We start from the raw sequence: 22,445 nt of genomic DNA on the forward strand, positions 1-22,445 counted from the left end.
GTATGATACCAGCCACCCTATGCTCCAGATTTTTGTCGAGGAAAAAACTGAAGTATTTGGAGTGTTACGTTCTTTAACCTTATGACACATTGCCCATCCCTTATGGCAGATATAAACAAATATTGAAACGAAAAGGAAGAGTACATTGGACACATCTAATATCGGGGTGGAACAATAGGCTGCTCCTTAACACATGAAAAATAAATAGTATTTTTGGTTTAACAACATTGAAAACAGATAGATGGAAAAACAATTGATAATTCAAATAAATTTGGCACAGTTTTATTCATTATATCTGCATTAATATAGCAACTAACTAAATATTTGTGATAAATTCATATTCTTACAAAATATCAACATATATTCAACAACTAGGTTAGGTTAGAAGCAGGGTCTATGCAGTTGGTCCCGTTGTGTTACCTGAAAATAGAGAAATAAAGAGTGCCAGACAGAGATGAAAGGAGAAGAGGAAAGTCAGATAGAGTAAAAGTGTAGAAGAAATATAGAGGAAAAGGTCCAGTAATTTCATGGATACTAGGTCACCCCGACGAGATTTCCATGTCCGGCATAATTAGCTATTGCTATTCCTATTAAAGTCGTTGATGTATTCTAACTGAGAGTTCAGAAATACTATTGAATGAACTATGTCCTAATGCCGGCAAGTGGTAAAGAAGATTAAAAATGGTATCATCCTCACCTTCATACTGACAGCATGGTTGGCAAATTTGCAAAGTCCGGTAATCACAGCCACTGCAACAACTATATAGACACCAAACTTGGAATATCAATAGAGATGGAGTTCATTATTTGAAATATGTCCCAATATTGGCTGCGGAGATTGTAATTTACAAATAACAGGATAAGGCCGCACTAAGAATGTTCCAGCATTCATATTTGTTGAGGGTTTTATATAATTTTGGTACGTACTTTAAAATTTTATTAAAATTAAAATTTTTGAATTAATTTAAATTACATTTCTTGCCGAAATTCTTTTAAAATTTAATTAGTAACATGGGTTATTATAGAAAATAATAAGTCATTGGTTCAAAAACTATTCTTGAAATCGAACGAAATTCTTTACAGCTATTCAAATCGATCTATTTTCATTACATAACTGTATATTTCCAAACATATTTTTAATTATTATTATTAAAACAAAAAATATTGTAATGAGCTCAGAAGTCTCCATTCCACCGAAAAGGATCAATTAAGTTCTATAATCTTCCTTTTTATTTAAAGTTTAACCCCCATATTCCTAAAAAGTTTTTAAATTTATTAATGGTTTATAAAACTAATTTTATATGGAAATTTTGTTTTATAAACCTTTTGTAAATTTCAAAACTATTTCTGAATATTGGAGTGATAGTGAAACATTTTCTTATTGTGTTACATTAAAATTGACTTCCTATACATAATATTTCACTACATAATTTATTATAAATATGTACATGGTTTTGTTAAAAATTGTAATGTTTTTTTACGTATTACTCAAGAGACAAGAAAACAGAATACTAAATTACTTTGCACTAAAACTACACTTTTTTTAACTAAATAAAATAATATATATTTTTTTTGCATTAAAGACAAACTAGTTATTAAAACAAATTAATTAAAACAAAAACTAAAACATTTTTATCTGTATGTATGAGAATTGTTTAATAAGACAAAAATATAAATATAAAAAAAAGTTTTTAAAATTAAACAAAATTCCCAAAAATTACACAAATTGTTTATAGATGAGATAATATGATAAATGCAAAACAAAAAACCTTTATATAAGAAATAAATTTAAACAAAAAGAAATATAAAATATTATATACGAAACATATTGTACTACAATTAGTTTAATAAAGAAACAAAATATAAATAAAAAATATTTAATAATAAGGATATTGGCAAAAAAAAAACGAATGGATTTTTAGTGGATTTTTAGGAAATCATTATATTAATGAACTTTTTAAATGCTATAAACTAAAGCTAATCTGGCACTTGAAACGTTAAAAAATTAAAAAAGTTCTGGAAATTAACGCTTAATATTTTTTGTTTATTTCTGAAAAAATTGTATGACAATTTTTTTTTTTTAAATTGTCTTTTTTAATTTTTTAAATTTCTTTTTCAATTTTTTTTTTTAATTTATTAGTGAAAAAAATCTTATCTTATATCCCTTCACCAAACTATACTTACAAATATTTTTATACCCTTCACCTTTGTGAGAAGTTTAATATAAATTTGTCATTCCGTTTGTAATTTCTACATTTTTCATTTCCGACCCTATAAAGTATGTATATATATTTTGGATCCTTATAGATAGCGGAGTCGATTAAGCCATGTCCGTCTGTCTGTTGAAATCAATTTTCTGAAGACCCCAGATATCTTCGAGATCCAAATCTTCAATAATTCTGTCAGACATGCTTTCGAGAAGTTTGCTATTTAAAATCAGCAAAATCGGTCCACAATATATCGGGAATTATTCCGGCTCCGTTACTATTTAAAATCGACAAAATCGGCCCACAAATGGCGTATATTTTTTACCTATATCTGGATTACTAAGTCATCATCAAATTTTAATCCGAATTTTTTTTTCATCAAAAAATTTAAAAAAAAAATTTTAAAAATAAAATCTTAAAATTTAAAAAATTTAAAAGAAAAAATAAAATAATTAAAAAAAAAAATTTAACAAATAATGAAAAAACGTTGGAAAAAAAATAAATTTTGGTTTTAAAAATATTTAAAATTTGTATTTTGAAGTATAATTTGGTGAAGATTTGATTCGACACAGCCGAATAAAGCTCTGTTACTAGTTTTTTTAAAAAATTAAAATTTTTTTTAAATTGTTTTTATATTTTTTTTTTAAAAAAAGTTTTTTCCAAATTTTTTTAAACATTTTTTTTAATAAATTTTTTTTTGGCAAAATGGAAAAATTTATTTGATGCAAAAAAAATTCGGGGTAAAAAATATGTTTCCCGATTTTGACCCATTGTAGGCCCAAATTACTATAGTCTTATATACATACATCGTTGCAATGGACTTTGAAATATCTATTATTAGATATCCATATTGTCTATATTAATGACTTAGTAATCCAGATATCGATAAACAATAGGCCAAAAATCGAGGTTGACCCGGTTTTTTTCTTATATATCCGCCATTTGTGGGCCGAATTTGTCGATTTTAAATAGTAACCGAGCCGGAATAATTCCCGATATATTGATGTATGAATCATGTACATGTGTAAGTTATTTGGAATCCAGAATATATATGGGGGATTTCATGTCAAGTGAACCAACTTTTGAAATCGATGTCTTCCGATCGGGATGAAATTTGCACCAAGGTTAGCTCTATTGGATAGTAACTCAGACACAATTTTTCAACAACATCGGTCGAGAACTCTCTGAGTTATAGGGGGTAAAATTTTGACAATTTGGTCAAACAGGGGTTTTTTCTTATCCATGTAACTTATTACCTATTGTTCTTAGCAAAATGTGTTCCAAATAGTATAGATAGCTATTTCTTCGATCTTTCGAAAAAAAATATTTAAAAAAAAAAATAAAAAATTTTTAATATTTTTTTTCCGAAATCAAAAACTTTTTTGACTTTTTTTTAAAATACGCTATTTTTTTTTTTTTTTCTTAAAATAAAGTTTAGATATTTTCCTTGAACACCTACTTGGTCGCTTAGTGGGATGCGAGTGGGATATCTATCAAAATAAATATTTTGTAACTCAAAACATAAAATTTTTGACTTTTTTTGCAAAATCAAAAACTTTGTTGACTTTTTTTTTTCAAAATGGACCCTTTTTTAATCTTTTTTTTTAGGTCAAACAAAAGCTTAGATATTATCCTTGAAGACCCTTTTGGTCGCTTAGTGGGATGCGAGTGGGATATCTATCAAAATAAATATTTTTTAACTCAAGACTTACAATTTTTGATTTTTTTTTTCCAAATACGATTTTTTTTCCAAATGGGCCCTTTTTTTAAAATTTTTTTTGTAGTCAAAAGAAAGCTTAGGTCCATTCCTTTAAGATATTTTTAGTCCCTTAGTGGGATGCGAGTAGGATATCTATCAAAATAAATATTTTGTAACGCAAGACATACAATTTTTTAATTTTTTTTTGCAAAATCAAAATTTTTTTCCAATATGGGCCCTTTTTAATTTTTTTATTTTGCTCAAAAGAAAGCCTAGGTCCATTCCTTTAAGATATTTTTAGTCCCTTAGTGGGATGCGAGTGGGATATCTATCAAAATAAATATTTTGTAACGCAAGACATACAATTTTTTAATTTTTTTTTTCCAAAATCGAAATTTTTTTCCAATATGGGACTTTTTTTAAAAAATTTTTTTTGCTCAAAAGAAAGCTTAGGTCTTTTCCTTTAAGACCTATTTTGTCACTTAGGAAGATGTGAGTAGGATATCTATTAAAATAAAAATGTTGTAACTCAAGACATTCAATTATTGACTTTTTTTTTGCAAATTCGAATTTTTTTTCAAAATGGGCCCTTTTTTAAAAATTTTTTTTTAGTCAAAAGAAAGCTTAGGTCCATTCCTTTAAGATATTTTAGGTCCCTTAGTGGGATACGAGTGGGATATCTATCAAAATAAATATTTTGTAACTCAAGATATACAATTTTTGATTTTTTGGCAAAATCAAAAACTTTTTTGACTTTTTTTTAAAATGGGCCCTTTTTGTAATTTTTTTTTTTGCTATAAAGAAAGCTTAGGCCTATTCCTTTAAGATGGTTTTGATCGCTTAGTGGGATGCGAGTGGGATATATATCAAAATAAATGTTTTGTAACTCAAGACATACAATTTTTGTGTTAAAACATTTATTTTGATAGATATCCCACTCGCATCCCACTAAGGGACTAAAAATATCTTAAAGGAATGGACCTAGGCTTTCTTTTGAGCAAAAAAAAAAATTAAAAAAGGGCCCATATTGGAAAAAAATTTTGATTTTGCAAAAAAAAATTAAAAAATTGTATGTCTTGCGTTACAAAATATTTATTTTGATAGATATCCTACTCGCATCCCACTAAGGGACTAAAAATATCTTAAAGGAATGGACCTAAGCTTTCTTTTGACTACAAAAAAAATTTTAAAAAAAAAAAATCGTATTTGCAAAAAAAAAAGTCAAAAATTGTAAGTCTTGAGTTAAAAAATATTTATTTTGATAGATATCCCACTCGCATCCCACTAAGCGACCAAAAGGGTCTTCAAGGATAATATCTAAGCTTTTGTTTGACCTAAAAAAAAAGATTAAAAAAGGGTCCATTTTGAAAAAAAAAAGTCAACAAAGTTTTTGATTTTGCAAAAAAAGTCAAAAATTTTATGTTTTGAGTTACAAAATATTTATTTTGATAGATATCCCACTCGCATCCCACTAAGCGACCAAGTAGGTGTTCAAGGAAAATATCTAAACTTTATTTTAAGAAAAAAAAAAAAAAAATAGCGTATTTTAAAAAAAAGTCAAAAAAGTTTTTGATTTCGGAAAAAAAATATTAAAAATTTTTTATTTTTTTTTTTAAATATTTTTTTTCGAAAGATCGAAGAAATAGCTATCTATACTATTTGGAACACATTTTGCTAAGAACAATAGGTAATAAGTTACATGGATAAGAAAAAACCCCTGTTTGACCAAATTGTCAAAATTTATAACTCAGAGAGTTCTCGACCGATGTTGTTGAAAAATTGTGTCTGAGTTACTATCCAATAGAGCTAACCTTGGTGCAAATTTCATCCCGATCGGAAGACATCGATTTCAAAAGTTGGTTCACTTGACATGAAATCCCCCATATACATTGTAGGGGCGCAAATGAAAAACACATATACCCTTGCCAATCATGATGAAGCTTCTTAAAATCCCTTAACATACTTTTTACGAAAGTTCTTTTAACTGACTGAAGTGGGGTCAATATTTAATTATCAATAAACTAGAATTTGTAGGCTTCAGATTGCCTTCAAACGAAAGCAATAGAATAAGCATTTATCTAATTCAAATCAGTAAGTACACAAGTACACGGAAGACGTAAAGGGCTTGACGACTAAAGTTTAGTATTCTATTGTCATGGAAAGAAGGAAGTGTAGTACTACTCAGCTACTCATCCGATTTCCTCAAGACATATATAAATTCTTCGCTATTACCCCATTTGATTCGCTCTTTGTTTATGGTAAGAGATTTATCTGTGGGGAAAACGATATAAAATACACTTTTAAGGTCAAGGTGGATGGTAGCAGTGCCGAGTTCCTGCATGGCTAGTTAGTGTATAAAGAAACTAGTCGTTTACAGCTCCCCTCCTTCGCCAGGGCACGGGTTGGTTGTAATTTTTTTTCGCCCGGTCTACGCACGCCGTCACTGCGAAAGGCTGTAATATTTTACGGTACACTCGTGGGATCAAAATATGAATACTGAAATAAATAAAAACAAAAAACAACAAAATTCCGAACATGGGGACATTGACTTAAGGTGGGGAAATAATATGGGAGGGGTGGGTAATTTAAGGTTGGACGATTGGGACAGGATTTATAGTAGGAGGTCAAGGACGCAACTTAATGATATGGATGGGCTTTTGGGGCTGTCGGGTAACTCCATTAGAGAAACCAGTGCCACACAGAGGCAGGAGGATATGGTTCAGGTCTACCAACCTGCCCAAAGCCGGTTGGTAGAACGACGATCTCCTCCTGCAGCTGAGGCCGGGTGTGACACGACAACCACTCAAGCCGATCCATCAAAAGTAGTTCGGCAAGAGGTTGTGGAAGAGATGCAAGGGGCCAATCCACAGCTTCCTATTCAAGAAAGCCGAACGAAAGAAGAAAAAGCTAAGAGCGGCACGAGGAAGTCACTGGCCTTTATGAATAAGATGGTCAATAGAGATCCTAAGACGTTCACGGCAAAAGAGAGGTATCTTGTCAGGAAGCACCGACAGGATATCGCCAAATTCGAAAGAATCTACGGTCCCGTAAGCGCCGTCTTGGGAATATCCTCTACCGGGGTAAAGCTTGTGAATGAGGACGCCGCTCTGAAAGTTACACAACAGTGTACAGGGGCAGCGACCACGGTCACAAGCAGTACTAAGCCAGCGCTCGAAGGCAGTGGAAAGTCAGTTGAAGTGCTCACATCTTCGGAACGAGCTCCCAAGACTGACCCGCCACTACAAAGAACCCACGAAAAGGCGCCTGAAAGTTCAGGTGTATGGAAGAAGGCGGATGATTCTTCGTTCAGCTCAGGTATGGGCCCCCAAAAGAAGGCCACTAAACGAGCTAGGACTTGGGATGATCAGCCTTCAACCTCGAAGAAAATAAAGAAGTCGACAAGCCAGGAATGCCTTCAGGCACTTGTCATAGATCGGAATAATCCTCATTTAAGGATTAGTTCTGATCACTGGCAGTTGGTTGAAGGTAGGCTCCTCGACGAGATAGCCGTCTTTAGTGGTAGGCCGGATGATGTATTATTCATGGGCGCTGCCTGGACTAAAGGAATCAAAACTGTTAATTGTGCGAACGAGAACTCATTTGAGTTCTTAAAATCTACAGTTAGCAAGTGTGATAACCTTTGTCCAGGAGCGAAGCTTGAGGTAATATATGCTTCGGACTTACCACCAAGATCTATGGTGACTGTGTGGTTTCCGCCACCCATTAAAACGGTGGAAACCATACTTTTAATATTGGCTAAACAAAATACAGGACTCCTTACTAACCAATGGAAGTTATTAACTTCAATAGCATGTAGGGAGAACTCAGGCAGGGATTTTAAGTTCGACGTGGACCACGAATCCCTCTTAATTTTAGAGGAAAAGGGAGGTATTGTTAACTTCGGACTTGGTACTGTCAAATTTAGATTACCTAAAGTTAATAAGACAAATAATGATGCAGGTGGAGTAAATAGACCTGCACCACAGTAAGACAGTTTCAGCCGAGTTAATAAGACTTCGCAATTCCGCACAACTGGGCGTGGCCCTTATCCAAGAGCCTTGGATAAATGGTAAGAAGGTTAGAATTTTTATTGTTGCAAAGAAAGAATTGAATTTAACATTTTCCCGTTCTTTCAGTAAAGGAGATATAAATGTCGTTAGCACAGAGGCCAAAGATAAAACTATGTTTATACTGGCCTGGGTATACGTCATATGTAGCTGCAGATACTCCGGTCAACGAAGTGCTGAGACTGAGTACTGGGTTGCGACACCAATTCACATCACATCCAATGCGGCGTTCCCACGACAATCGTATCTACGCTCCGGTACAACCCGAGTCTGTCTCGGCCGAATATAGTCAACTCATATGTCATATGGAACTGCAGATCCACCGGGCAGTGCTGAGACTGAGTACTGGGTTGCGACACCAATTCACATAACATCAAATGCGGCGTTTTCACGACAATCGTATCTACGCTCTGGCACGACCCGAGTCTGACAGATGTATCAAACCAGGGAATAACTTTCGACGACCGCAAAGCTGTTGTAAATACAACTGCCAATGCGGCAGCAAGAATATCAATAATAGAGGTGATTTAGTGTTTGAGTTTATAACTACTAACAATCTGCTAATCTGTAACATGGGCGATAAGCCAACGTTTAGGACTAGGGATAAGGAGTCAGTTATAGATATCACCAATGGTAGGCTTGATTTTGTAGTTGGTTGCAGGATGAAACAGACTGTTCTTTTTCAGACCATAACCTCCGAACTAAACAGAATCTCAGCAGAGACCCTTAAGAAACCCGAGACGTACGAATTGGGGGGGTTTTCAGGTCAACAGTGGGGTCAAAATTAGTGAATATGTATGTCAATTGGTGGTTACTCACCTGAGGAAGTAGCATACTGAACGATAGCTATGAATTATTCTGCCCAAAGAAATTTCCGGATAGACGAAATCAACCGAGATGGTGGACCAGGGAACTGAAAGATTAAAGGTCGACAGTAGGAATGTTGTTTAACAGAGCTTAGAACACTAGGAGCACAGAGGACTGGGACAAATGTTAAGGAGTGCTATCAAGTATTATGAAAGATATCTAAAATGAGCGGAACTAACTACATGATTTTATTACGGTGAGTCTATTAACCATGGATAAGGTAACATGAACAGTGAACACTTTCGACCCATATAAATCCTCGGGTCCTAATGAAAGGCTCTGTTATTTAGTGAATATATAGTGATTGACAAAACAGTGGACACATTTCCAAATCTATATAATTAATATGCAAGTCCCAAGGGGTCAATTGACCCTTTTGGATTACAGTGAGACTGTAACTGGTAACTTGATCAGCTACATAACTAGTTACTTTTACGTGTACGGGTGCTAATTGACCTCAAATCATTTTCCAACAACTTCCCAATAGATTACCTCTGGTTGGAAATATATGTACAAAATTACGTTCTAATTTGATATACTAAATAAACGTTTAAAGTGACTACACTTTAGGTTACTTAGATACACTAAAGGGGCAATTGCCTTCACGATAGGTTACATGAAATGTCAGTATACTCAAGCAAAAAGAAAATAAACTGTATGAGAGTTATATCAACACAATTTGTATAAAACCGCCCAGTTTGTACGAATTATTCATAAAAATGTACAGTACAAAATAAACGTTTAAAGTGACTGCACTCTAGATTACTTAGAGACACATGACAAAACATTCTCATGAATTAGGTTTTTGACCACAGACATTGTTACTTACTAGTATTCAATTAATAGTCCAGTTCTATTTAAGAGTACAGGGGGCTACTTACCGCAGTCGAATACGATTGAATACTAATTCGAACGTTCGAGTTTTTTTTTAAGTTTTGGTTTCTCTTATTCGATATCGAATGAAATGTATAGAAAATTATAATGATTGTGCTCGATAACGAACGATTTTTTACTCAAACGCTAATAAGCGTTCGAAATTTAATTCGATTACGAGTGCGAGAATTTGCCCCCAGTTCTATTTATTATTATTTCTACAGGTGTTCAGTCCTATGGATTTTCCTGGGATTGCCACTTCTTTTCCTTTATATCTCTAAATTTATATTTATTATCTTTCATTTCTTAGCTTTATTCTTTCTTGAAGGGAATCACAATGGAACCATGGGTCTCCGCATAGAAGTGTACTTTCTTAACCAAACTAAACTATTCGGAAAAAGTTGCTCTGCATCTTACTGGTTTTGTTTGACGAATTCACCACATGTCAACTAATTAAGGTGTCACTCTAGCTTGGGCTGATATCCCCTCAGCAGCTTTGAAAAATTACCTTACTTATTGAAATCAACGACAACGTAATCGGCGTCTTCCTCCACCGCAGCAATAATATCCTGCTTGTCAACTATCCGTAGTGCGGCACGTCGAGATATAACCTCCGAACATCATCTTTCTCATGTTGACAAATAGTTCCTTTTGAAACCTCTGTTAGCTAGTTTTTGGCTGAGTGGAAATGTGCTAACATTTATATCTCCAACTTCTAATTGAAACAACCTTAATTTTAATATATTTTTTTTTAAATATTTTTATTTAATTTGCAAATTGTTTTTTTTTTTACATAATTTCTTAATTAAAATTGATTTCTTGATACTTTATTGTTGTATTTGTATGCGTAATGATGTATTGGAATCAATTGTAAAAAAGTATATCGATTTTTGTTGTTGCGATCAAACATGCAATATTAAGAATTAATAAAAATTATATATACGAAATAAAAGAAATATGGAATATTATTTATTTATTAACGTTTCTTTATAATTATAAAACTATAACTTGAAAAAAAGTTTATTTTTGTTTAAGGACAGTTGGAAATGATAACAAGGAGAACAATTTCGAAAACAATATTTCCATACGAGTACAATTTTATTTGTTTAACTAATTTCGTTTTTAACTAAAAGAATGTAATGAAGAGGGGAAGTAGAGATATGCAATGAAAACAAACATTTGGAAACCATTATCAATATTATATTTTTTTTAATTTAATTTCATTAAACTTTAAAACACAAATAACCATAAAAACGAGGAAAACAGAAGAAAACACAAGGAAAAACTAAACTAATCAAGAAACCGTCTGAATTAGGATATCAACAGAAAATCTAATATAAAGCGAATGTAATTTGTAGATACTATAAGTTTCAATCTATATATTAATGAAATATTAATAATAATTGTTATAATAAAATCATAAATATATATATAAAAAAATGCAAAAAAAAGAAGAAATATAACGAAAAATGTTAATGCATTTTTTTAACTTTTTCTTTTTTTGTTTAAACAATTTCATTGTATGTATTATTTTGTAATTTTCAATTTAATTTAAATGGTGTTTTGTTTTGGATGTTGGTCTTCATTGTTATTAGATATTTGTTTGTTACATTTAGATATTACCATCTTCTAGAGCGTGACGCTCGCAATAGACGCGCACGATTTTGAGAAAAACTGCGACAGGTTACAGAAGCCACAGTTTTACCATTGTTATTATGATGATTATATTGTCTATAACCTACGGGCTAACTTAATAATTCCTTAATCTCCTTATGCATATGACACAAGAAATCTACATAGCTGGCCGAGCCATCTGTGCCACGATCTTCGATAAGGAAATGCCGGAATACACTTTCCAATTTGTCATTTTGGCGAACACAAGTGACCTTAAAAAAACAAGAGTATAAAACATTAAAATAGTGTTTTTAAAAAAATATTTATTCTAAAACTTACCCTCATGTAGCGAGTGCGATCTGTCATGACCTTTTCAATAATACCACGTACCCTCTGAGCCAAAGGTGTATCGCCCGTAATAGCAAAACGCTCCGAATTAACCTGTTGAGTACATTGTACACCAAACAACGGCTGTATGAAACTCTGAGGCAACGATTGTCCCAACCATATGAAAAAGTGTACACCATTCTCCAATATATAGGCTCCATCTTCTGACATTTTCTCATGAGTACAACGCATAGACATGGGCAAATCGGTTTCGTCGGGATCCACATTGTGTATGGGCAGAAACCGTGGATACAAATATGAAACAAACACATTCAAGTCCATCGATAAAATGAATTGTATAACATATGAACGATCGTCAAGTGTCATATCGGAACCACCCGAGATGGCATCGTTTTTCAACAAACACGATATATAGAGCGGCAACAGTTTAAGGCATTCGGGCAATATGAGTTGACCGGCCGACGAGGGAGTGGTACAATGTTTACGATAACATGCCAATACTTGAGCCGAACGATGAATGAGTGTGTCTTTGATGGCTTTGGGTGTTAGTTCCATAAGTTTGAAGCAGGATTGTTTGGCAAAGAACAACATTATGGCATCTAAATCACAACTCTTGAAAACTTCAGCAATGGTGGTGGTGGCCTTAAGGGCAATATTTAATATGCGCAAGCGACGTTGACCGCTGCAAGAGGTGAAGAGTAGAGCAATTTGTAAATAGACATTTTCCTCGGGTGGTAACTTGTCGTCATGTTTGATTTCAATCGCAATCGATTTGTCGCAATCTGTGGAGGAGGGGTGAAAAGAAGAAACGAATTAAGTTGAGTAATTTTTTTTTTAAATTTAAGATTTTATTTTTGAAAAAACAAATAGGAGAGCTTTATTCGGCATTGTCGAATCTTATATACCCTTCACCAAAGTATACTTAAAAAAAGGTCGAAAAAATATTTCTTTGAAAAAAATTTGTTCGTGAAACAACTTTTTTGGTGAACACAAATTTTTAATGAAAGAACAAAAAAAAAATTTTTTTTATAAAAAAGTTGATTAAAATTATTTTTCCCAAATTTGGTCTAAATTTTTTTCAGCCCAATTATCAATAAAAAAATTCCCCGGGAGTTTTTTCCATTGAATTTGAAGGAAAAATGGGAAAAGGAAAAAAAACTCCCGTGGAATTTTTATTCATAATTGAGATGTATGAAGTTGGAAAGATCAGAAATGGGGTTGACAATCTTTGGCGTATTGAGACATTGGTTGTTCCGGAGCTTAGATCCACTTATAGTGGGAATGCACATCGGTTATCAGAACTATGTTTGGTGGTCATTAGAATGCAGCTTTGGAGAGCCCTGAATAGTACATTAATCTTCCAGTAATAGATATTTCGATATTACACGCCCAATAGTGTGCCCAGAAAGTGACGACTGGCTGGAATCCGATACTGTTTGAAGGGTGTGCAGTATTCACAGACGGTAAAATGGAAATAAGCATATTGATAATCGATTGTCATATAGACTTCCCGGCGAATGTAGCGTCTTCCATTGACAATGACGAACGTCAAAAGGATAGCAGATGTGAATGTTTATATCTACAGTCAAACGGTGCTGATGACTTTGAAGAGATATTGTTAGTCAGAGCACGTTGGCTAATGTGGTCCAACTTAGGTGGACTATGACGAAAATATCTTTGTAATCCAATTTAAGTTTTTACTAAAAGAAAAATTTAAAAATTCTTTTTTAAATGTTCGAAATAGTCCACAAACGTTTTTTACAGAAAGAAAAATGTTCCACCCCCACTTATCAAATATATCTGGTAATATATAACCAATGGCAGTGACATGGCTGATTTAGTGCGGAGAATTCCAACGATGAAGTCACTCAATTTCAAATGGGTCGCTAATTTTTTTAATAATTCAAACGAAGCATCCAAGACACTGTTGTTCATTTAGCCGTACATCTGGAAAATGGTCAAAGAGTGTACTTTACTGAGGAGATTGTATTACAACAAGTTGATCGACCGCCATCTACAATGCTGGAATGATGAATTTGAGATTAGCGAACTATAAATGGTGAATTGTGTGACATGTATAGAGAATCGTGTCAACGCTTGCGATTGTTAGAGAATGGGACTCATCATCAAATACGAACATTGTTTTATTATCTCAACATGCTTTCCATCAAACCGACTGATTTGTGGAGCAAATACAAATGTGCCATGTGTGATGGTATTTTGCATCAGATGCATATTAGAACATCAAATCCAAATTTGCATGATGTCGAACAAGGTATTTTCCGATGCTCTTTTAATCAAGAGTTGCGACTAGGGTTCCTACGCGGAAAAAATTTCACGGGAATATTTTTTGGAAATTTTCATTAAATGCTGTTAAAATTATAAGACAATTTATGCGAAAAAAATATACTAGTTTTTGGTTTCATTTAGTATTAAAATACTTCCGGGAATTTCCGGATATAAAAAGATTTTTTAATTTCCTCCCGGAAATAAGGAACCCTAGTTGCGAAGCGAAAAACAATATTATTGCGATGCCTTGAGGGAATCAGTTCCATCAAACGTTGCACTGTTTAATCGACAACAAAAATATGAAAGATGTGAAATATAGAACTGGAGGGATTTGGTGGAACTGAAACAACATTTTTGATAGCGTTGATTTTGGCAATAATACGTTCGCAGAATGATATTGTACTTGTATCTTAGAGCATGACTGAAAGAAATTTGTATTTCTTAATTTTAATTGGTTACCTGACCATCGATCTTTCAATCAAAATGTAAATAGAACACCATAAGATTCATTGTACATATTTTCAATACAAATGTAAATCAAACATACCCCAAACCTACATATGTATATGAATAAAAATTATCATTAAAAAAAACGATTTTATAACTATTTTTACACATTTCAAACAGCTTCTCAAAAATAACCAAATCGAACACAACCATTTTTTCTAATTTGGACAACGTCTATTGGGTCAGCTAGTTTTATATAAAAAATTATTTATAAAAAATATATTTATTATTAATTTCGCAATGCGCATTTCACTAAATGCTTACCCAAGACCATCAGACAACATTTTCCCAATTTTTTCTGATCATAAGCAGTTAAAGACCCGTTTCAAATTAGACAATTTAGTTGACCAAGTGTCTTGTGTTTGTAACCCGACCTGTCAATGGTAAGGTCGGGTTAAGTAGAAGAAAATTTTAAATTGTCTAATTTGAAACGGGTCAAAGTTTTCAAATACGAAATTTGTATATACATAATCTCTCTTTGCGGACACCTCTCTAAAGCGGACACGTCCCATAAACGGACACTTTTTTCAGTCCCAAACAAATTCTTTTGAATTATTTTCTACTCTCAAAACCGAACATATTTGTCAGTCCCTTAGGTGTCCGCTTATGAGAGAGTACACTGTAAATATAATTAAAAAAATATATAAACACTTACCAACACTGGCCAATTCAACATCTGTCGTATTGGTCATAAAGAAGTGGCCATAGAAATCGGTGGCTCTAACACCAGCCGAAGTACGAACACGCATAACAGCATCAAAAGCAATGGGTCGGGAAACATTTTTAATAATATCGGCTATCAAACGTTTGCCATCAATGTCGGCCTAAAACAAGAAAAAAACATTAGAAAATAAACTACAAAATCATAAATATAAATCCTCAGAAACTTACCTGGAAGTAAGTGTACTTATAAACTTCACCGCCCGTCAGTCTAGCCACTTGTCCAATGGTGGCAATATCAATATAAGAATTGTTAAATAAGAACAAATCTACCGAACAACCATTTTGCACACACTCTTGGCCCAAAGTATTATAGGATTGGCATTGTGGCACCAAAACCGTTTTCTCCTTATCAGTGCCTAACAATTTGCGATCATCACGATTTTTCAATTTACCCGGAGCCTCTGCAATGGGTAGAGATGAGTTGAAAACTAAAAGTTTACCCGAACAATTTGAAGCTTTGAGAGCTTCGAGACCAGCTTGTATGGCTGGATAGAGTATGGTTTCGGTTTCCTTGGTGTCGACAAACATTTTGGGTATTTGTTCCATAAGAGCATCAATAACAATTTCCGATTCTTCAGGATTGCACAGGAAGCCATCAAGTAGAGGCATGAACATGTCCTAGAATGGGTAAAAATTTCCATTAGATTTTAATTGTTTATAGTTAAGACAAACAAAACTTACTTGTACATCTCCCACCACCATCATTTGTGGTTGAGCCAAACTGCTTTTAATGTTGTAGAAGTGAACCGTACTATTGTAGGTGATGAAACCTACACGCATTTTTGACTTATCTTGGCCCTGATCGACTGGTAAGTTCTTTAAAATATCTTTAATTTGGGAACACAATAAGTGCACCAAGCCTGATTTAATAGTGTTGTAAGAAACATCAATAACAAAAATAAATGCTGGTATTTCAGGTGGAGAATTGTTCTGTAAATGTTCAAAGGAAATTTTATTATTTATTTTTGATTTGAAGGGCTTAATTAAGAAATACTAACACGACAATAATCCTTGGTAGCCAAGAACTCATAAGTGCCCAAAACTAATTCAGGACGTTCATATTTATCAACTCTCTGGCCAGTATGATCCAAATGTTGGAAGTATTCAGTGGGCACTAGAAATAAAGAAAATATAAATTATTATTAAAAAATGCACTGAAGTTATTATGAAACTTTATTTCTATACAGATATATCAGACAAACTATGAAGTAACTTACCTTCCGTGGACACTTTGCACATTAAACATTGGAATCTGCGGCCAGCATCTACAAACTGCATATTAGGCGACATATAGGCCTTGCAACGATTACAGCGAATGGGTCCCAAAGCACCAAAATCAACAATTGGTGGCTCGTATTCACCCTCAGCTATGCGCGCATAAGGTGATATAATCAGGGAGAAAGGAAGAGCTGTGGTTTTTAATAAATCTGCTGTGGCTGGTACACAATACAAAGAAGATCTAAAAATACAATATATTTTACATTATGGTTTAATGATTTTAGAAAATTATAGCAAAATACCTTAAAAATCTTGGTGATGAATTGCCTTGATCTTGTACCATGTACTTGGTGGTCACGAGAGGTGGCAACAGACCAGGCTGATTGGTTACAAATGCACCGCCAGCGTTACGTTGATTTTCAATCATAACTTGTATGGGATTGGGCATTTGATCGGGATCTAAACGTTTTTGTTGCTGTTCATATTGTTGGGGTTGCTGGTACATACCACCGGGAGGTTGCTGAGGAAGAAATGTAGGAAATTTGTTTAAGATTAGAAAAGCCTTTAAGTATATTTTTTAAGTTATTCAACAGACGGGAAAATAAAACTAAATCAATTATGAAATTAATGTGTCGATTATGGATGGCAACCGAACTTCAGTTGCGGTGCCAGAGGGCAACCACAAATTTCTGGTTGCAATTTGACCACAGAAAATGATGCTGCCAGTTGCCATATGTAATACAGTTTAGGCAACTGACAACGCAACTGAAGTTCGGTTGCCATACATAATCACACATAAATGTTTACTAGTTCATTTCATTACTTACATTGTATCCCGGTCTTCCTTGCATAGGTTGCCCCGGTTGAGGACGCATCATTTGCCCTGGATAACCGCCGGCCATGGGAGGTTGTCCGGGCTGGGGTGGATAACCTGGCATAGCAGGTTGCTGACCTGGTTGTGGTGGATAGCCGGGCATGGGTGGCATACCTGGCTGCTGCATTGGAGGCATACCGGGTTGCTGCTGTCCGGCCATAGGTGGCATGCCTGGATGCTGTTGAGCGGCCATAGGTGGCATGCCCGGTTGCTGTTGTCCGGGCATTGGAGGCATACCACGTTGCTGTTGCCCTGACATGGGAGGCATACCGGGTTGCTGTTGACCAGACATGGGAGGCATACCGGGTTGCTGTTGGCCAGACATAGGAGGCATGCCTGGTTGCTGGGGTGCAGACATAGGAGGCATGCCTGGTTGCTGGGGTGCGGACATAGGAGGCATACCCGGTTGCTGCATAGGAGCTGGAGGTTGTTGACCACCCATCATAGGTGGCATCATACTTTGTCCTGGCCTACTAGGCATTTGTTGTGATTGTGGTGGAAACTGAGATGGAGGAGCTTGAGAACCTGGAAAACCTTGCATTGGCTGCTGTTGTTGCTGTTGCTGGGGTTGTTGTCCAGTCATAGGTGGCATTAAGGGAGTACTTTGCTAAAATATTAATTTATTTAATAAATAATAAAGCAACCATTTCGTAAATAAAACTTACACCTGATTTTTGGGGAGCTGGCGGCATATGTGGCATACCCGGTAAATTAGCACTGTTAACCGTCATTTGATTGGCCGCACCAGGGATATTTTGTGAAGGGGGCATATTACCAGGCATAGATGTAGGTGGTTGCGATTGTTGTTGATTGGGTCCAGAGGATGGTGGTGGTGGGAGTCCTGGTGTACCAGCCGTAGGTGGCCTGCTTGATGTGCCATTAGGATAGGGATTAAAGTTATTGTTATTTGCGCCTGTTTGGGCAGAGGATGGACCATTTGATAAGGGTTGGCCAGCTCCGGGCATTTGAGGTGGCATACCCATATTAGCATTGTTGAAAGTGGGTGGTGGTCCCCCGGCTAATGGTTGTTGCTGTTGTTGGGGTGGTGGTGGCTGTTTCATGGGGTTGACAGTCATAGCCCCCATCGATTGCGTCAACTAAAAGAGGTCAATTATTATTATCACTATATAAATATACACATAATAAACATTTAAAGTTGTCATGAAGTCTCCTCTTTCTTATCACACACTAGAGTTTTATTCAAATTACAGTGTTTCCCAAAAACATAAAACTGATAACAGGGCAGCTTCCCTTATCTTTCCAAAAAAAAATAACATTTATAACAATGCACTATAGGAAATTATTTCAAACCTCATTATTGAATAATTCAATAAATAAATAATACAAAATTTACTCAGTCATCCCAACTTGTTAATTTTGTATAATTGTTACGTTTTACAACACTTTTTCAAAAAAGTCTAAACTCAACTATTTATTTCTACGACACTGTCTTTTTGTCCACTATTTTGCTAGTTCTTTCTTAAAAAAAAAACAAATAAAACAATAATTTGACAAGATCTCTGCAAGAGCAAAAGAGAAGGTATGACATTTTCTCTTAAGATAAACGGATATACATAAATGGTTAATCAAATAAGAAAATTAAATAAAGGAATGCAGGGAAAATAACAAAAAGTAAAAAATTATCAGTGACGAAAGAAGAATAATTAAAAAATGCCAATAAGAAAAACAAAAAATAAAAGAGAAGACATGAAACTGCAATGATTTAATAAGTAAAAAAGATATCTCTATCTTTTGCTAACCTGCTGCTGATAATTTCCATTCATGATATTAGCTTGTGTTGGGGGAGCTGCCTGTTGTGCTGGTGCAGGCATGCCACCAGGCATGGAAGTGGCCGGTGGAGGAACTTGCATGCCCGGTTGCTGAGAAGGCCAACCAGGTGGCGCATACTGCTGTTGTTGGCCACCCATAGGTGGCATCATTTGTGGTGGCTGTTGCTGCTGCTGTTGCATAGGCTGCATCGTTGGCGGTGGACCGTAAGCATTGGGATTCATCATTTTCACTAATTACTTTTTTCAATTTCACAATTTTCTCTTTAAATTCTCATAAAATTACTTTTAATTATTCACAATTTCTTCGCAAAAATTCGTATCCGTTTTTCTTTACTGCCACAAAACTGGAAAAATCGGTTTTTGCACTTTTGTCCCGTAACTATTTTTTTTACAAGATTATTATTAACACGTAAACACCACTTGCAGGCCCGTAAAATTTCTTTTCACAGAATTTCGGGCTCTTTTATTCACTGTATTTTCTCAGCACACTAATATTTTCCGCAAAAGGAAAATTTCTTGTATAATTTCCTTTTAAAATATCTTGCAATATTTGTGAGAAAATTAATTTTCTTTCACTTTAATGTACAAAAAAAATTACACTTCCACGTCAGAGCAGCCTAGTTTTGCATACAATTCTTCAGAGTTTTTGATATTTTTCTTTGGATTTTCATTCGTATTCAGTTTTTTCACATATGATTTGACAGTTTGCCACGTACTTTTCAAAGGGGTGTGTTCAGTGTGCGACAACAGAGAACAGAGTTGAAATATAGCGGATGGGATGGAAAATAGTTGTAATTTTATGAAGAATTTTATAAATGTATATGACAATTTATTTGTATTTGTTGTTTTTAATAAACAGGGCATGTTTAAAATATGATAAAATATTTAAAAATGCAAAGAAACCTGAAAAATATATACAAAATGTGACAAAGACATATGAGAAATATTAATGGTTTAAATTGTCTATTCTCTATGGTTTAAATTCATTTTTTGTAATAACAAACTTAAATTTCCTATATTTACAAAAGAACAAATGAAACTTATTGAACTCCCCATCTCACTTAAACATACATACATATATCTTTAATAATAATTATCCCATTGTGAATCTATTCTCTATGGTTTAAATTCATTTTTTGTAATAACAAAGTTAAATTTCCTATATTTACAAAAGAACAAATGAAACTTATTGAACTCCCCATCTCACTTAAACATACATACATACATATATCTTTAATAATAATTATCCGATCGTGAATTTATGGAAATTAGATTACAAAAGTGCTACTATGTCATAAAAAACTTGCTTGGGCCGTATCCCAGATTGACTGTTCAATTAATTAGAATGTTTGTTTGTAACTGAATTTTAAACCATTTCTCGTGGCCCGAATTTGGCATACATGCTTAGACCAGGTGACAATGCAATATTATGTTCGAAAAATTATTAAAGCTGGTAAAATAATTTCATACAGTGCATGAACCTGATGACAATGAAACAATATTTTCGAAAATTCGAACTTCGAAATATTGAAAATTCGAATCTCGAAATATTGAGGATTCTTAAAAAACAATTATTGATTCAATTTCTTACATCTTCCAACTCCGAACTTAAAAATGTTAAAAAAAAATTTTAAATGTTCATAAATTTTTAAGAATTTTCAATATAGTTTTAGAATATAAGCTTTTTAAGACATTTTCGAATTTAAATTCGAAATACTCAAGGTGCACTAAAAAGAAAAAAAAGTATTAATAATAAAAAAACATTTTTAAAACAAGCTTTTATTTAAATGCTCTAAACAAAAGAAAATAATGGTATGGTATTCAGGCAGCCGTCCAAAACCTTCGTCTCGTACAGCTCACTTGGGTCCAATAATCGTTCCTTTCGAAGAAGAAAAATTAAGACAGAAAGAAGGAAAAGGGAAATAGAAGATTAAAGAAAAGGGAAATCTATAGATTAAGTTATATTTATTTTAGAAATTGGTGTTGGTGCGTGATGTTTTTGATTCCAAAAATATGCCTAATGTCCATAGGGTCTAAAATTCCATGCGTTGCAGGATTTGAGCCTAAGGGCAGTGCTTAGTGCCAGTTTTCTGAGCAGACAATTTAAGGCCAAGTTCCACAGAAGTGGAGATAGGACGCCCTCTTGGGGAGTCTCTATTTTGGCAGATCTAGACTTCGTAGTCGTTCCAACTTTAGAACGAATGATGCTACAATTCAGAAGGTACCTAATGAACCTAACTACGGATTGTTCAAGTCCTAGTAAATCTAGGGCTGATATGGTTGCAGATTTCATATTGTTGAAGGCTCCTTCTATGTCCAGAAAGGCCACAAGTGTGTAATTGCGGAATTCAATGGATTTTTCGATATACCCTACTAGTGAGTGAAGTGCTGTCTCAACTGATTTTCCCTTTGTATAGGCATGTTGAGAGGTAGATAATAATCTCTGGTCAATTGACATTCTGATATGAGTATCAATAATTCTTCCCAGGGTCTTCAGCAAAAAGGATGATAGATGATAGTCCTTTGCAAAAGAAAATAAACTAAAATAAATTAAATGTTAGGTCTTTGCTTAAATCGGAGGTCTTATACAGCGATATTTTTCTTCAATCGCAGGGCTTTATACAGTCATATTATAGCTTCAATCACAGACATTTAAACAGTCATGTTTTAGCATCAATAGTAGGTTTTTATACATTCATATTTTAGTTTTAATCGTAGGTATTTATACAGCCATGTTTTAACTTCAATAATAGGTCTTTATACAGTCATATGTTTGCTTCAATCATAGGGTTTATACAGTCACTAGCTGAAGCCGGAAATACAATTTAGAAGCTGCTCAGGCGCCTCAACAGCACATTCGAGGGGTTCCTTTGGAATTTTAAAACCCTGCAATGTAAGCAAAGTTAGTTAATTGCGCCAATCAGTATATTCAAATGTTAGTAGTACAAATATTAATTACGTCTTATTACCTTGTGAAATTTTAAATTAATCATCATACCTTGTTTAATGTGTTGGATTCATCAGATCTTCTAACTGCTTGCTGCCACTACTTACAGCAATTCATAATGTGCAATTGCACTCTATAAAATGTTTGCTGTTAATTTGTCACTAATTGATTTGGTAGAAAAGGGGTTTTCTCATTAGCATTGTTAAGTGAGGTAAACTTATGCATAAGGTAATCGCAAGAAATTTCTTTCCCTATTAACAAAATATTTTCCACCTAAATAGATGCTTTTCAAAAGCATAGTACTCGCATAAGAATCAGAAACTAAATGTTCATCGTGAGTAGTGTGCGGATATAGTCAATGAAGGTAGGTCAATTGAAAATTCTATTTTGGGAAATTTAAACTGACAAATTTAAATTTCCAA

At 33.9% G+C, this 22,445-nt stretch overlaps 2 protein-coding genes across 4 annotated transcripts; one reads left to right on the top strand and one right to left on the bottom strand.

Moving 5' to 3' along the window:
* Positions 1-6,076: 6,076 nt before the first annotated feature.
* Positions 6,077-10,669, top strand: LOC135951946 (uncharacterized). Of its 3 annotated transcripts, none has more exons than XM_065501704.1 (4): positions 6,077-7,983; positions 8,043-8,606; positions 8,660-9,036; positions 10,024-10,669. In XM_065501704.1, the coding sequence occupies exon 1, from the start codon at positions 6,396-6,398 to the stop codon at positions 7,893-7,895; it is 1,500 nt and encodes a 499-aa protein (XP_065357776.1). In that variant the 5' UTR covers positions 6,077-6,395; the 3' UTR covers positions 7,896-7,983; positions 8,043-8,606; positions 8,660-9,036; positions 10,024-10,669. The 3 variants fall into 3 exon arrangements, with proteins under 3 accessions (XP_065357776.1, XP_065357778.1, XP_065357777.1); XM_065501706.1 differs by having other exon boundaries at positions 6,077-7,975; XM_065501705.1 differs by lacking the exon at positions 8,660-9,036 and having other exon boundaries at positions 8,043-8,495.
* Sec24CD (Secretory 24CD) lies at positions 10,448-19,720 on the bottom strand. Its single transcript, XM_065501703.1, has 11 exons — positions 19,047-19,720; positions 17,952-18,383; positions 17,240-17,893; positions 16,715-16,932; positions 16,412-16,653; positions 16,193-16,308; positions 15,876-16,124; positions 15,363-15,812; positions 15,127-15,295; positions 11,667-12,457; positions 10,448-11,599 (listed from the first exon to the last, which is right to left on the bottom strand). Exons 1-11 carry the CDS (start codon positions 19,299-19,301, stop codon positions 11,459-11,461), a joined length of 3,717 nt encoding a protein of 1,238 aa, XP_065357775.1. The 5' UTR covers positions 19,302-19,720; the 3' UTR covers positions 10,448-11,458.
* Between the last annotated feature and the right edge of the window lie 2,725 nt (positions 19,721-22,445).

The sequence above is a fragment of the Calliphora vicina genome, chromosome 2, assembly GCF_958450345.1.
Source record: "Calliphora vicina chromosome 2, idCalVici1.1, whole genome shotgun sequence".
Classification (NCBI taxonomy): Eukaryota; Metazoa; Arthropoda; class Insecta; order Diptera; family Calliphoridae; genus Calliphora; species Calliphora vicina.